We start from the raw sequence: 16,145 nt of genomic DNA on the forward strand, positions 1-16,145 counted from the left end.
TAGCTTCAGTTTCCCACGGTAGCCTTTGCAGCCAAGTTGTGACCAAAGTAGGGTGGTGGGGGGGTCATGGCCTCAACCTCAAATTTTTAATTTTTAATTTTTAATTTTTTTTAAATTGGGTTGTATTTGTTGTTTGTTGTTTTTTGAGGAAAAAACAACGAACAGCGAATACAAACCAATTAAAATTTTAAATATTTACCACAGTAAATATCATTTATTGTAGTAAGTATTTAAATTTTTTTTATATGTATCTTTTTTGTAAATTCTTGATAACAACATGATGGGGAAAATAATTTTTAGCAATCAAATTTCTGCATTTCAATTCTAGTTTTCATTTTCAAACCCTAGTTGGGTTTTGTTTTCTAAATTCAAATCTTCGAATAAGGGTTTCAAATTGTAATTTTCATAGATTTTTCCCAATAAATATCGATATATTTTAAAAGGATGTATACTCTATCTTATAGGAGTTATAAGTATTATCAATGGAGGAGTATAATATATAGGACGACATAAATTTTAAAGACAATCCAAAATTTTGAAATCTTCACAAGGCCAAAATTTTTGAAGATTTTGACACTTAGCCAAATTTCCCACATGTTTCCATCAATGCCAAAAGAGGAGATTGTTAGGAATTTGGCTAAGGAGGTCTGTTAGGGTTGTCATTTACAAAAACATATAGCTTGTATTGAGAGGGAAAAAAGATAATATGAAGTTTTGTGTACTAAGACTTAGAAAATTGTTTAAGTACAAATCAACAAAACAATGCATAGTCATCTTATTTTGTTTGACACAATTCACTAGAGGAACTTAAGCGTGTGCACTCTTAGGTGAAGATAGTACAAATATTGCAGAACACATGGGTAACAACTCTTAAGGTTTGGATGTGTAGTGCCTACCCTCGTTCACATCTTTTCTGGACATTGCTATTATCTTCAGACTATGATAGACTAGTTTTATGTTGATGGATTAGTGGTATTGTTTTGACACTATCAGACATTATGTTATGGATTCAGTGGTTATATGATGAGATCATTTAGATTTTACATTTCATGCATACATGATGATTATTATACTGTTTTCAGTTATTATTGATGATTAGATGGATGGTTTATTATCTTATGTGTTTTATTATGGATACTTACCCCATACTTGCATGTGTATGGTGTGCGTGTTTTCTTATTGTATGGCATTTCTGATGTGGTTAAGGAAGGGAGTCGTAGTCACCTGCTTAGTCGGGATCTACACGATGCACCACTTCCTGCCATTGTCTGTTTAGCTTAGCATTATATATATTGTATGTACATGCATGGTTTTTCTGCAGGTTGCAGGTACTGGGTATCGACTTCCCTGAATTGCCAAGATGAGCGTACCCTATTATATTATCTCAATGATAAGAGAAGGGAGATAAATTCTCAAGTCCAAATCCCAAACCTTTAAGCCAATTGTCCTAGTGAGGTAGGACAAGTATCTGGATATTTTACCCATCGAATGTGTCGGATGATATAATTCGTGATTTTTAACCCTTTAGACTGATTTTGAATGATTTGCTCTATGATGGGTTTTCATATTTTATCTTGGAGGTCTATGGTGAATTTTCTATTAATTAAGTCTTAATAAATAGATTTAATTAATAAATTAATTATTTGAGAAAATTAATATAAAATATCATGTTATTTGATATTTTGATTGTAATTAATTAAATGTGAATTATTGAGGAAAAATTAATTAAATAAAAGAAAATTAGAAATTAAAATTAATAATAACAATAAAATAATAATAAAGTAATAAATAAATAATAATAATAAAAGTTATAAAGTTAAAATGAAAGTTATAAAAATTTAAATAGAAATTATATAAAAAGGGAATTGGAGTTATAAGCTTGCATGGGAGTTAGCGCACTTCTCTATTTCTCATGTGTCAACAACACGGGGGTTAGTGCATCAATTAAGCACATGGTTTCTACAACCCTAAGGCTCATCTTGAAGGTTGGAAAAGACCCATGCTTAGTTGGTGACACCTTCCAGCTGTTTCTAGAAGCATTCTAGATGTTTCTTGAAAGCTCTTTATATTCAGGCATTCATAGAAGCTTAGGGAGAGCGTTTTGGAGAGCAATTGGGGCATTGGAGGACTCAAGAATTCTGAAGAAGGGAGAAGCTTGCTCTGTGGATTTTCTGAGGAAGAGCGATTTAGCATCAAAATCTAGGTAGATTCTTGTGATTTTACTTAAGCTATTTTTGCATCATGCATTCCCTGTCTTCTTCGTGTCTTCCATATGTCTTCTGAGAAGTTTCATATTTATATGCATTCTCAATGTGGGTAGATTAATTTAATTGGAGAACTTTATATGCATTCTACAATGCAAATATCTTATTCTTAATTGTAGATATAATCTTTGTGAAAAACATGCATGGTTATACATTCAGATCTGCATACATATACATATATATATGCATATGTATACATTTACTATAGATCTATTATAAAATTTGAATATATATATAATGCACCGAATTGAGCGATTAATAAAATCGCAGTGGAAATTTTATTAATTCGCATCGCGATTCATATCGCATGGAACAAAGTATATTACATATTATATGTCGTGGGCACATTTCGTTCCTCGTGCCAGCGGAAGGCAGAGACCTACCGTCGCAGGTTTGCAGCGACAGGGGTACTACGTACCTGTTGTCGACGCAATGCCTGCGACCGCAAGTACTGCATACAATTTATGTGTTCCTCGATTCATTCTTCAAACTTAGAAACTTAAACTGAGATCTCTACATTCAAGTTGTAAAACCAAAACATGTGTCTATGTACATTGTGTATTCTTTATGCTATTGTTTTGGGTTTTGGGTTGACTAGTGTTGACCAGTATAGGACATCTACCAGAGGCTTGGGGGTTATGTGATTGTGGTGACATGATGATGTTTTAATCTCGATCTTTATAAACCCAACCATGGTTATGTGATGGAATGCTCTATGTATTGGTTGTGATTACTGATTGTTATAGTTGAGATTCTTATGTATGAGACACTTGACTTAACCATTATTTTTGGTCATCGATCAGTTATCCTTGGTTATTTTTCTAGTCGCCATGATGGGACTGTAATGTGGATTTATTTTGATGATGTCATGATGTGACATGTTTGACTCAACCATTTTTGGAGTCTTCGATCAGTATGATTGAGATATATATATTTTGGTTATTGAGAACCATTGGATATTTGATTATCAGTGATACTTCAGTTGCCAATAGAGAGCTGTTGTGTTCATGATTTTCTATGGATGTTAGCTCATGGAGATTTGATGCTTTTATGCATATTTGATGATTTTATGGATTATCTTTTGTAATTTTGAGATTTTTGAGTCCATGAGCATTAGGGTAGGATATCTGCATGTAGTGACGGGAAGTGGCTTGCAATGGGGGCCAGGGCCCTAAGAGGCTGCCAGGGTAACTCATTGTAAGTTGGATTAATAAGTGATAACATTCACACCTAATACTAACTGAATGAACCTAAAAAGATAAGTGTTTTGTTCTCACCCATGCCTTGAGTGCTTGTACAGGCTAGGACGGGAGTAGCGAGACACATGGTTGCAACCTTGCATTCCGTAGTATGCCTCGTTAGTATGAGAGGATACTAGTGGCCGCATGAAATGAGTATGGACTCGTGGAGGTTAGCTAACTACCAGGGTAACTTGTACGTGATAATTGCGATGACACTTTCCCGCTTGCATAGTAGGTTCCTACATGTCATTGTGTGCCTCTGGGATTAGATGTCAGATTTTGTGTTTGGAACCTTTGAGTTAGTATACTTTTAGGATTCTTGGACTTATGGAGATATGTTCTATGTGATTTTGATAGCCTGTTTGGGACTTGAGATTATCTCCTTAGCACAGTGGGAGTGGACCACTTAGGTACCACGCGGTCGGGTGGTAGTGTATTTTCCACTCTTATCATTTCGAGATTCATTGAGACATCGTGGCTGATGCGTCCTTCATGATGGTGGATATGTATCCTTTTTCATTGATGATTGGCATATGTTAGATGATTTTATCTTATGTTTTTATTTGCATGTTAGATTACTTCTATATATGATGTTGTATTTATTAGGAGTGACATTCCTACTATGTAATACCGATGATCTCTTCGGTGATTTGGAATGTTACGCATGGAGGGATGGCTACGATCCACGATGGTCTAATGATGCTATTGATGGTTGGGAGGAACCGTGCACTTAGTTTATCATGTTTGATCTTTATGATGGATGTATATGTTTTCTATGATGTTGTATCATGTGATTATCTCTACTTTGATGTATCATGGATTAGAATAGGATGATGTACCTTATTCTATGTATGTATATTCTTTTGAGCTTGTCATACCCTGTGACATGTACAGTGGATGATTAAGTATTTGAAATGTAATGTATAAACATTGGGCTTAACATTATTATTTCATGTGGATGTTGTACTAGATGGATTCATGTATGTAATTCAACGTTAAGGGATCTTAAAGAATGTAATCTGTTATTTATGTTATGTTTAATTTTAGATGGATAATGCTATTGCTTCCGTTATTGTCCATAAGTTATATGTGGTGTTTACTTGCATAAAAAAAAATTTTGTTTCTAAACTTAGTGAAATTCTAGGTTAATTCTTTGGATCCCTTGGCGGGGCATTACAGGATGTGTACATACATAGTTATAGCTAGTTTATCAAGTATAGGATTGAACAGAGGTAAAGGTAGAGTAAAGGCATATTGGTTAAGGGATTACTTTGGTCTACCAAAATAATGACTTAAAAATGTTGGGACAACATCCTAAATGTTAACCCGCATGTGGAAAAACATAATTCAAGAGATTTAGCAAAGTATTAAACAACAAGGCTGACATGATAAAATATTTTGATATAAGGGAAGAACTTTTTGTTTAGCAAAGTGTGACATTATAATGTAATATTTTAATGTTTGAATGTGCACTATCTATGATTAGTATTGATGTAATTTTGATGTTAATACAAAGCAGTACAAATGTATGATTAGTTTTGAAGACAAATCTACGAGGACATCAAAGCTACAAGGACATATTATATATTGAAGATATCATCACCATGTAAAAGGTTTTTGTATCTAAATTTTTTATAGTATTGTAAAGATATTATTGCTTGTTCGAACAGTGGGCTCTTTGGGCATACTTTTGTATTATAATACCAACTCCTAACAGGGTTAATATATAAGTAGGGGATAATTTCCACAACAAGTCAAGTTGTGATATTGCTATTAGGATTTAATTGTGTAGTTTTTGAGTCAAACTCATTGACCCATGTTTCATGAGTAGTGATTCAACACAAATCCATCTCTAATGAGAATAAAAGGAACACTTAGCACTCATTGGACCTAGGTGATGCTCATAGAGGTGAAGCACCATGACTTCCTAGGAGGTCACCCACCCCAATACTACTCCAACTTGAGCATGCTTAACTAGAGAGTTTCCTCCGTGGTTAAACCCACTCTTCTTGCAACCCTATTTTCAAAACCTTCACCAAATGTTGTGATTTATGAACAATTCATTAGAAAGCCCCTTAAGCTCATCAATTGATAAGCAAGAGATAATTTCCACAACAAGGCAAATTGCGATATTGCTATTAGGATTTCACTTGTAGTTTTTGAGGATAGTTTTGAGGCTAACTCATTGACCCATATTTCATGAGTAGTGATTCAACATGAGTCCATTTTTCATGAGAATAAATGGAACACTTAGCATTGATTGGATCTATTGGAAATATAAGAGGAGTAATTGAGAGGGGAGGGGTGAATCAGTTACCACTAAAATAAATCTACTTCTCATCTTGACCTTATATTTATATCTTTCATATTATCAAGTAGGCTAGAATATAACTTAGAATAATTAATATTCATTTCCTCAGTCCGATAGAATCAATGAATAATTTAATTGAACTTAATATGCTATATCAAGAAAATCCTTTGTTAGCTGACCCTACTCAGTAGATACTAACTCAATTTGATTTTCCTGTGTTAACCAAGTGAACTTGGTTAACACTACATATTCACAAAGTTCCTTTGGTAACTAACTGAGCTCAATTAACACTAGTTCCATCTAATATTTCCTTCATTAACTGAGTGAGCTTGGTTAACACTCAACTTTTGCAAACTTTCCTTCGACACCCGAGTGAACTCGGTAGATACTATCTTCTAAACTGGACAAATTAAACTCTGGAATGCTCAGGAGACATAGAAATTTGTCTTCAATGCCTGAGTGAGCTCGACATACACTGACTAGAAATGGTATGACATTTTGTGTAACATCAAAGACAATACACAATTAATCAATTGTTCCAACAGGACCTAGGTGATGCTCATAGAGGTAAAGCACCGAGACTTCCTAATAGGTCACCCATTCTAGTACTAGTCCAACTCGAGCACACTTAACTACAAAGTTTCCTCCATGGTCAACCAACTCTACTTGCAACCCTATTTGCAAAACCGTCACCAAGTGTTGTGCCTTATGAATCATTCATTATAAATCCCCTCAATCTCATCAAATGATAAGTAGGAGATAATTTACATGACAAGTCAATTTGTGATATTGCCATCACGATCAAACTCTGTAGTTTTCGAGTCAAACTCATTAAACCATGTTTCATTAGTAGTGATTTAACATTAATATGTCTCTCACAAGACTAAATGGATAATTTAACACTCATTGGATCTAGGCGATGCTCACAGAGGTGAAGCACTAGGACTTCTTGAGAGGTCACCCATCCGAGTTGTACTTCAACTTGAGTGCGTTTAACTACAGAGTTTCCTTAATGGTTAAACCCATTGTGCTTGTAGCCCCATTTGAAAAACCTTCACCAAGTGTTTTTCCTTGTGAACCATTCATTAGAAATCCCCTTAGGCTCATCAATTGACAAGTAGGAGATAATTTCTACAACAAGTCAAATTGTGATATTGCTATAAGGATTTAACTATGTAGTTTTAGAGTCAAACTCATTGACACATGTTTCAACACAAGTTCATATCTCATGGGAATAAATGGAACACTTAGCACTTATTGGATCCAGGTGATGCTCACAAAGGTGAAGCACCAGGACTTCCCGGGAGGTCACCCATCCTAGTACTACTCCAACTTGAGCGTGCTTAACTATGAAGTTTACTCCATGGTTAAACCTACTCTTTTTGAAACCCCATTTATAAAACCTTCACCAAGTTTTGTGCCTTACAAACTATTCATTAGAAAGCCCCTTAAGCTCATCAATTGATAAGCATGAGATAATTTCCACAAGTCAATTTGTGATATTGCTATTAGGATTTAACTATGTAGTTTTTTAGTCAAACTTATTGACCCATGTTTCATGAGTAGTGATTCAACACAAATCCACCTCTCATGAGATTAAATGGAACACTTAACACTTATTGGATCCAGGTGATGCTCATAGAGGTAAAGCACCGAGACTTACTGGGAGGTCACTTATTCTAGTACTACTCCAACTTGAGCACAGTTAACTATGGAGTTTCCTCCATGGTCAACCCACTCTACTTGCAACCCCATTTGCCAAACCTTCACCAAGTGTTGTGCCTTATGAACCATTCATTATAAATCCCCTTAATCTCATCAATTGATAAGCAGGAGATAATTTCCACAGCAAGTCAAATTGTGGTATTGCCATCAGGATTGAACTTTGTAGTTTTTGAGTCAAACTCGTTAAACCATGTTTTATTATTAGTGATTCAACATGAATCTGTCTCTCATGAGAATAAATAGAACATTTAGCACTCATTGGATCTAGGTGATGCTCATAGAGGTGAAGCATTGGAACTTCTTGGGAGATCACCCATCCCAATACTACTTCGACTTGAACACGCTTATCTACAGAGTTTCCTCAATGGTTAAACCCAATGTGCTCGCAATCTAATTTTCAAAACCTTCACCAAGTGTTCTTCCTTGTGAACCATTCATTAGAAAACCCCTTAAGCTCATCAATTGATAAGTATGAGATAATTTCTACAACAAGTCAAATTGTGATATTGCTATAAGGATTTAACTGTGTATTTTTAGAGTCAAACTCATTGACCCATGTTTCATGAGTAGTGATTCAACATGAATTAATCTCTCATGAGAATAAATGAAACACTTATCACTTGTTGGATCTAGGTGATGCTCACAAAGGTGAAGTACCGAGACTTCCTGAGAGGTCACCCATCTTAGTACTACTCCAACTTGAGCATGCTTAACTACAAAGTTTACTCCATGGTTGAACCCACTCTTTTTGTAACCCCATTTGCAAAACCTTCACCAAGTGTTGTGCCTTATGAACCATTCATTGGAAAGCCCCTTAAGCCCATCAATTGATAAGTATGAGATGATTTCCACAACAAACCAATTTGTGATATTGCTATCAAGATTTAATTGTTTAGTTTTTGAGTCAAACTCATTGACCCATCTTTCATGAGTAGTATTTCAACACGAATCCAACACTTAACACTCATTGGATCTAAGTGATGCTGGCAAAGGTGAAGCATTGGTACTTCTCGGGAGGTCACCCATCCCAGTACTACTCTAGCTTGAAAATGCTTAAGTGGATCATTTTACAAGATTTTATTGATTAGTGGATCATTTTGTGGGTACCATCACCACAAGGGTTTTCCTTGGGCCAGGGTTTCCCTAGTTAACAAACAATGGTGTTATGAGGTGCACTATGTTATGGTTATGTTTATTTATAATTTGATCTTATATGTAAGTTTAATGTTTGTTAATGATATTTGGGAAAACATTTGTGGAACACTAATTACTCCCCCCTCCCTCTTAGTATTCCCTATTTTAACACTATCTATGTGTAATATGCCTATGTATAGTGTTCCAAGACCCCTTCAAAACTTGTTTCATAATGCTAATTACAAATAAAATTTGTATTTATGACTATCATACAAAATCTTGTAGGTGCACTATTTGTATTATATATGGTGATGCAAGTGAGTTTCTTTTGGTTTATCTACACTTTCTACTTTGCACACTATGACTTTCTTCATATGCTTACATTTGAGGGATGATGATGTGGTTTGTTCAAGGCCTTAGTATTGCACATTCTTAGTCACACAAGTTATTTTATTATCAACAACTTAGATTACTACAACAACCTATAACCTACAAACCTCACAAGAAAAGCCTTACTTGTAAATAGTTTACAAAACATAATTTATTATTTCAATTTAAGAAATGCTAAAAAATAACATCTTCTTTTGATGCTAACATAGTTACTCTTGTAATTGTATAATGTTTCAAGACCAAAAAATAGTGATCATATGCTTTTGCATTTCTTTTACAATCTAGACAATGAGCTCATTTATACAAGATTTTGAAAGACAACTCAACCAAACTAGGCCAGTTGATCTTCAATCTCATGAAAGAAGCTGCTTGTATTATGCTCACCATAGAGAAGAAATAAGTGCACATTGTGCCATCCACTGTGCATACTGCTCCCACCAAACGCCTATTTATACACTCCATTCCCACTTCTACCCTTCTACAAATTCCCTAATTCAAATACCCTTTTTGCCCACTACAATACATATTCTACATAAACCCCTTCAACTCCACTTTCACATGTCCAAGATTCTAGAATATTGTCACTGTATACTAGCCTCACTCACTCGTAATCTCATAAGAGAAGCTGCTTATAGTATGTTCCCTACAAAGAAGTAAGTGCTTGATATACACTCACACACATGCAACACCCCTACCAACCATTGAGGCAACCTATCCCTCCGCACTTGCGAGCTTCTACAAGCTCCTAGACTGGTAAACCACAACCACCCACTCAAACACACCTTCCATAACATAGGGTTCCCCATCCTCCTTCACTTACCCATGTGAATTTGGATTTGTCTTCTTCCTTCTCAGTATCAACAAAGACATTTAGAACTAGACTCGATGGGTTGTCTAAGTTACACCCATGTCATATATGTAATGAGTGTTATTTTGGTATACATGTTCTCTTTACAGGTAATGATCTTACTTGTAGGAGATGCATTGTTGGGAAAGTAATGCATCACTTCTCGCTAGCCAACAATATGGACCCACTTTAACAACCAACTTTTATAAGGTTCTCACACAAGTAGAAGAGATGCTCATCATGCGTGATAATCTAATATTATAAGTAACTCATGCCCACAATGGACAATACAAATATAATGGTCACACAATCAACTCCCCCCAAGATATAAAACTAATTGGAAAATATTTGTCACATGGGCTTCAAGAATTGGATGTATTAATAATTCACATACTTGATAAACATGGGAAGGCTAATGATTGCTACATTTGTAGAAGTTATGTTCAAAATGCACTTGCATACAAGATCAAATATGACCCTTACTACAGAGATGTTTTAATAAATGTTTCTCCATTATCACTACTTCCTGACAAGAATGCCTCGTACACTTCAAACCAATCATGAGGACCCAAATTCTAAACACATTGAGATTGAAAATATACATAGTGAACTTGAAAATGACACATATTCTACATCATTTATGGTAAAAATAGTAAACAAATGACACGAGCTACAAACCATTAAGGAATTTTTGCACCTAGGTCATGAACCAATACAGTGACAACAATATTCAACTAAATATGAAGTAGTTATATTTTTTGGGTCTACGTGTGGTAACAACAATATCAATCTACTCCATCCTTCTTATGAGAGACACCTAACTATAGTATAAATGAAAAGTACATATCCTGCTCCTAGTAAAATTTGAAATTCTATCTTTTCTCTCAAGAACACAACTCTCCTCCACTAAGGCAAGTCATATCCCCTATTTAAATCACCTAAATATTCTAATTTAAATCCTTCACTTCAAGAAATTAGGGTCTGTTTGGTTCGTGGAATTTAAAAAACTAGGATTTCGACAAACCTTGGTTTAGCCAAATGAAGGTTTTGCAAATCTTCATTCTGATTTTTGGGATTTTACTTGAACTATTTGTTTCACTCGAAAGATGTGTTTGAAGACACATTTTATGCGCAAGCTTGGAGTTGATGACAAATTTCAAAAAGTAGTCTAATCTATTGTTTTTACACTCCTTAAAAAACATAACCAGGGTTTGATTTTCAATTCCTACTTGCCAGTAGGAAGTTGGAAAACCTAGTTTTGAGGCAAAATTGGAAGTATGGTATGCTAATTTCATTTGCCAACAAATGCAAAAAAAATTCAAATCCAGCTTTTGAAAAAGCCAATCCTATCATCTTCCAGAAACCAAACTTAAAGATTAGAGAGGAAAAGTAAGTATTTATGCTTCCTATAATATAGTAAATTTGTTTTAGAATGGGAATGAGAAGGGTGATCATATTCTTTTGTACCGCTAAGGGCCTGTTTGGTTGCTGGAATACAATGGGAATAAGAATAGAAAATTATAATTTGTTTTGTATTTTCTGTTTGGTGCATCAAATTGGAATTAGGAATAGGAATACGTATCCCCATTTTGACCCCAAAATGGAGTTATGTCCATTCCAAAAAATACTTGTAATTGGAATAGGCCAATCCTATTCACATTTGTTTTTTTCTTATTTGATAATAATTTCAAATCCACTTCATTGTGACAGGCCCCAATTTCATACTCCCGTTGAGCTTGCATAGCTAGCGATAATGAGTCCATTTGTTCTACTATAGCAGATTGCTCACAACAAAAAATAAACTCAGATTTTTTATTACTTCACACCATACAGAAGCACTTCCAGAATTCTTCTCTATTTGCAGGCATATTAAGAAATCTAGAATCTTCAAATTTATTACAACGTTGACAAAAACTTGACTAGAATTCATTTGATATTATCTATTTGCCTAAAACTATACGCTTTGATATAATGATTTTAACTCCAACTTTGATAACGTAAACGGTGGAGTTTGAAAATCGATCAGTTTCAATTGAAAAAGAATATTGTTTGTTGTAGCAATCTCATTGATAACATTGTGTGCTCAACCCATTAATCGTGGGAAAATCACTGGCTATGATTGAAAATGGTGGCCAAGCACTATACAATAATACTAATTCACATCTTGATTGCTAAGACAATGTTGATCCCTGTGGCCAAGACAATTATGACATATCGTGCCCTCCTTTTTAATTGCCAAGGCAACATCGATCCCTTCATTGTAACTTTGCTATTCCAAATCGTTGTTGACTGGCATTTCTCAGACGTTGCTTTACAGCCTAACCACAATTGGCCCCAACGAGATGCCACATTGTTCTGCTGATGTATTTGTCCTGAGCACCATAGAGTATTTCAGCAGAGCAATTTCAATTGGTAGAAGGCATTGTGTATGGCAGTCTGGTGTATACTATTAAAAAATTTAAATAAATTAAATTTCTATTCTGTATTCTAATATCGATTATCCACAACCAAACACAAGATTAGAATATTCTCATTGCCATTTTCCATTCCTATTCTCCGTTCCTATCCCCATTCTAACTTTTAATTATAATTTCCTATTCCTATGCTTGGAACCAAACGGGCCCTAAATGTTGAAGGCAAAGCTAATAAAAAAAACGGTGGTAAAAGGATTGCCCCGGATCGAGCAGAAAAAGTTTTCCTACCCTCGATGGCATCTGAAGATCGGAGGGTGGAGATTCCTTCCCTCCTTCCCCCAAATTCGAGGCAAAAACAGAGATTTGAGGTATGTCTCTATTTATAAGCAAGCGATCCTTCAAAATAATGTCAATCTAAATATCAGATATCCCTGCTGTTGTTGAGGAGGATTTTGCCGTAAATTTGAATCTAATGGCGCGTACAAAGCAGACAGCGAGGAAATCGACGGGAGGGAAGGCCCCTCGGAAGCAGCTGGCAACGAAGGCGGCGAGGAAGAGCGCGCCAGCAACAGGGGGAGTGAAGAAGCCTCATCGCTTCAGGCCTGGAACAGTCGCTCTTCGTGAGATCCGTAAATACCAGAAGAGCACCGAGCTCCTCATCAGGAAGCTCCCCTTCCAGAGGCTCGTCAGGGAGATTGCTCAGGATTTTAAGACCGATCTGCGCTTCCAGAGCTCTGCTGTTTCGGCTTTGCAGGAGGCTTCCGAGGCCTATTTGGTAGGGCTCTTCGAGGATACTAATTTGTGTGCAATCCATGCGAAGAGGGTTACCATTATGCCCAAGGATATCCAGCTCGCTCGCCGCATTCGCGGTGAAAGGGCTTAGATCTGTTTGTTTTTATTTATTTTAAAAGGTGTGTTTTCACACCACCAGCGGTCTGGTTTTTGTTTGTTGCCATTCTTCTGGCTTCTTCAGAACTTTGAATATGAGCTGAATGTGAATATACAGTTTTGTTAGGCCGAAAAATGTCATTTCTCTGTACATTGAATGGCATTTTTCTGGAGTTGAGGAGTTTTTAGATGTTCTGCGAGGTATCTTAGGGTGTTTGAAGTCGATTTCAATGGCGGTGGGGTAATGTACTCTTGTGATCCGCAAAATGACGCTGGACGCTCTTTTTAGACGGAGATCTGTTTTTTATTGATGGAATTGAAATTCTACCACTATTTGCCATGTAATTTTCTTCTCAATTGATATAACCTTGTCAGACACTACTGCTTGTCATGGTTGTGTCGTTACGAATTTCTTTATAGGTTAGAATATGCTACTAAGCCCATGGATTTGTTATAATCGAGAACGAGGTTTTCAGCGACATTTTCAAGCTTCTGATTGAAATGACAAAAACGAAGGGTTCAGAGTTTTGGCAACGTGATCGTCCGATAATTATAAAATCAGAGTTTATTTCATGAAGTGCGGCATTATCACTTGAATGAAGGCCAGCGTTTTCACAGCTGATTGTCTCACGTCGAAGAGATCTTCATACATGTATTACGTGTATATTTGCTTGTAGAAAATGTTATTGTATTTTGATTAAACAGATTTTTAATAATTAAATGCTTAAAATTAATTAAATAAATCTTTTACATAATTAAATTGACTAAATTTCAACAATTCATATCAAATTATTTAATTATCATTTTAGTCTTATTATGGGTTTAAACATTGTTGTCAATGTTTAGGAAAGACAAGTAATGGGAACTAAATGATAATAAGTAAAATATTGTTAAATTAATAATTGTGAAATGTATATAATATGAGTATTATATGTTAAATTTAAGTGATCATTATTTGATTTTGCATTAGGAGATATGATTTGGCTTTCAAATGGTCTTGAATATGGTAAAATCTCCTTAGTGGAAAATCTATGTTTATTCCCTAAGCTTGTTATTTCCTTGTGGATCTTGTTAAATAGTGGTCAATCTTCTCTCTTTAAGGAAGTTATGTGTTTAATCAATGTTGTACTTAAGAATTATATTGAACCTTGAAAACATAATTAGGAGAAGACAACTTTGGGGATTTTAAAGTAGTTGAACACAAATCTTGTTAAATAGTGGTCAATTTTCCCTCTTTAAGGAAGTTGTGTTAATCAAAGTTGTACTTAAGAATTATACTAAACCTTGAAAACACAATAAGGAGAAGACAACATTGGGAATTTTAAAGTAGTTGAACATAGATCTTTTAAAATCTCTATCATGTTTGTTTATTAATGTTGTGATATTATGAGAAGTTGCCAAGTGGATGATCAAGACTCCTATTGGGAAGCTTCCCCCCTCTTGCAATTTCCAAGTGGATAATGAGGAATGGCAGATGTAGAGGAAGAAAACAAGGACAAAAAATACCATTGTGGTAATTGACAAAAAGTTGGTAGATCATCTCACTAGGTGCTAAAGGAGAAAGCTATGACTAAGGAGATTGTGAAGGGTTCACAAGAAACCTTGGATGGTAACAATTGGATTAAAAAATGAAGTTCCATTCATGGAACATTAGTGGACTCAACAACTCTCTAAAAATAGTTGGCAAAATATTATGAATTGGAAGGTGGACATTTGCATGTAAGAAATTAATTTGTCTTACTAATCTTTTTCTATGATTGTGGATAAAACTTTAGGTAAGTGCTATTTTTATTATGTGGAGGCTATGATGACCTCAAGTGGAAGTGCTACCTTGTGGAACTTGAATAAAATCCAAGGTGATGTATATTTGTTCTCTTAGTATTATTTAAATACAACCTTTAAACTTGGTGGTCTTTGTTGACATCTCTTTGATATTTGTGTCCCTAATTCAAATGTTGGTGGGAAAGCTATTTGGGATGAAAGTGGAGAGGGAGACATGGACATGAATGATGCCAATTCTAAGTGGCTATCCTGACCAGCTGGTTACTAATTGTATTATTGAAGATCAAAATTCTTTGAATATATTGGTGGGGGACTTCAACATGCCCCTTTTCCCCTTAGAGAAATGTAGAGGTCTCATGGACTACAATGATAGCATGGGAGATCTTGCTAGCTTCATCAATTTGATTGGTCTCTTTAATATGGATCTCTAAGGGATTCCTTTTACTTGGTTAAACAATAGAAAATGAAATCATCTTATCCAAGTTAGGCTTGATAGGTTCTTAGTTTCCTCTAGATGAGATATTAGTTTTAAGGCCTTTGTAAAAACTCTCCCTAGAATTGCCTTTAGCCACAATCTTCTTCTTCTTCACTAAGTAGATATAATCCATTCTTGGACTCTCCCCCTTTGATATGAAATAATGTAGAATTGCCAACTAGATTTTTTAGAACTTGTCAGAAGATGGTAGAGCACTCCAATCCAAGGAATTGCCATGTATAGAGTATTAGAAAAGAAGTGAAAGATTGGAAAAAGTCTACCTTTGGTGATATCTTCAAGAGAACAAAGGTCCTTTGTTTCAGAAGTTGATGGATGTTGGTGATCGGCCTTATTCATTCCTTTGTGACGAAGAAGAAAGTAGAAATGAATGGAAGGGAACTATGGCTAAGAAGGAAATCTATTGGAAGTAAATGTCAAAGATTTAGTGGCTAAATGAGGGCAGTAGAAACTTTACTTTTTTCCATCGTACTGCTTGTAAACACATACAGAGAAATACTATCAAAATCTTAATGGATAATAGTGGATGCGAGCTCACAAATGATGAAAAAATTACACAAATTGTTGCTAACTTGATTTGCATTTATGTTGAAGATGCGAATAAGAATGAGTTGTTGCAAGACAAACTCTTGAGCCTCATCGTAATTGCCATTGGA

The 16,145-nt window shown here is 35.2% G+C and overlaps 1 protein-coding gene across 1 annotated transcript; it reads left to right on the plus strand.

The window, feature by feature from the left end:
• The first annotated feature begins 12,717 nt into the window (after positions 1-12,717).
• On the plus strand, positions 12,718-13,559 carry LOC149534556 (histone H3.2). The gene has a single exon (XM_089805629.1). It carries the CDS (start codon positions 12,799-12,801, stop codon positions 13,207-13,209), a length of 411 nt encoding a protein of 136 aa, XP_089661755.1. The 5' UTR covers positions 12,718-12,798; the 3' UTR covers positions 13,210-13,559.
• Positions 13,560-16,145: the final 2,586 nt, after the last annotated feature.

This window comes from Cupressus sempervirens, chromosome 10, assembly GCF_028749045.1.
Source record: "Cupressus sempervirens isolate cs-2001-9-10 chromosome 10, ASM2874904v1, whole genome shotgun sequence".
Lineage (NCBI taxonomy): Eukaryota > Viridiplantae > Streptophyta > Pinopsida > Cupressales > Cupressaceae > Cupressus > Cupressus sempervirens.

Excerpts from the sequence above, each read along its gene's own strand:
- LOC149534556 (XM_089805629.1), top strand. The coding sequence starts at position 12,799 with ATGGCGCGTACAAAGCAGACAGCGAGGAAATCGACGGGAGGGAAGGCC.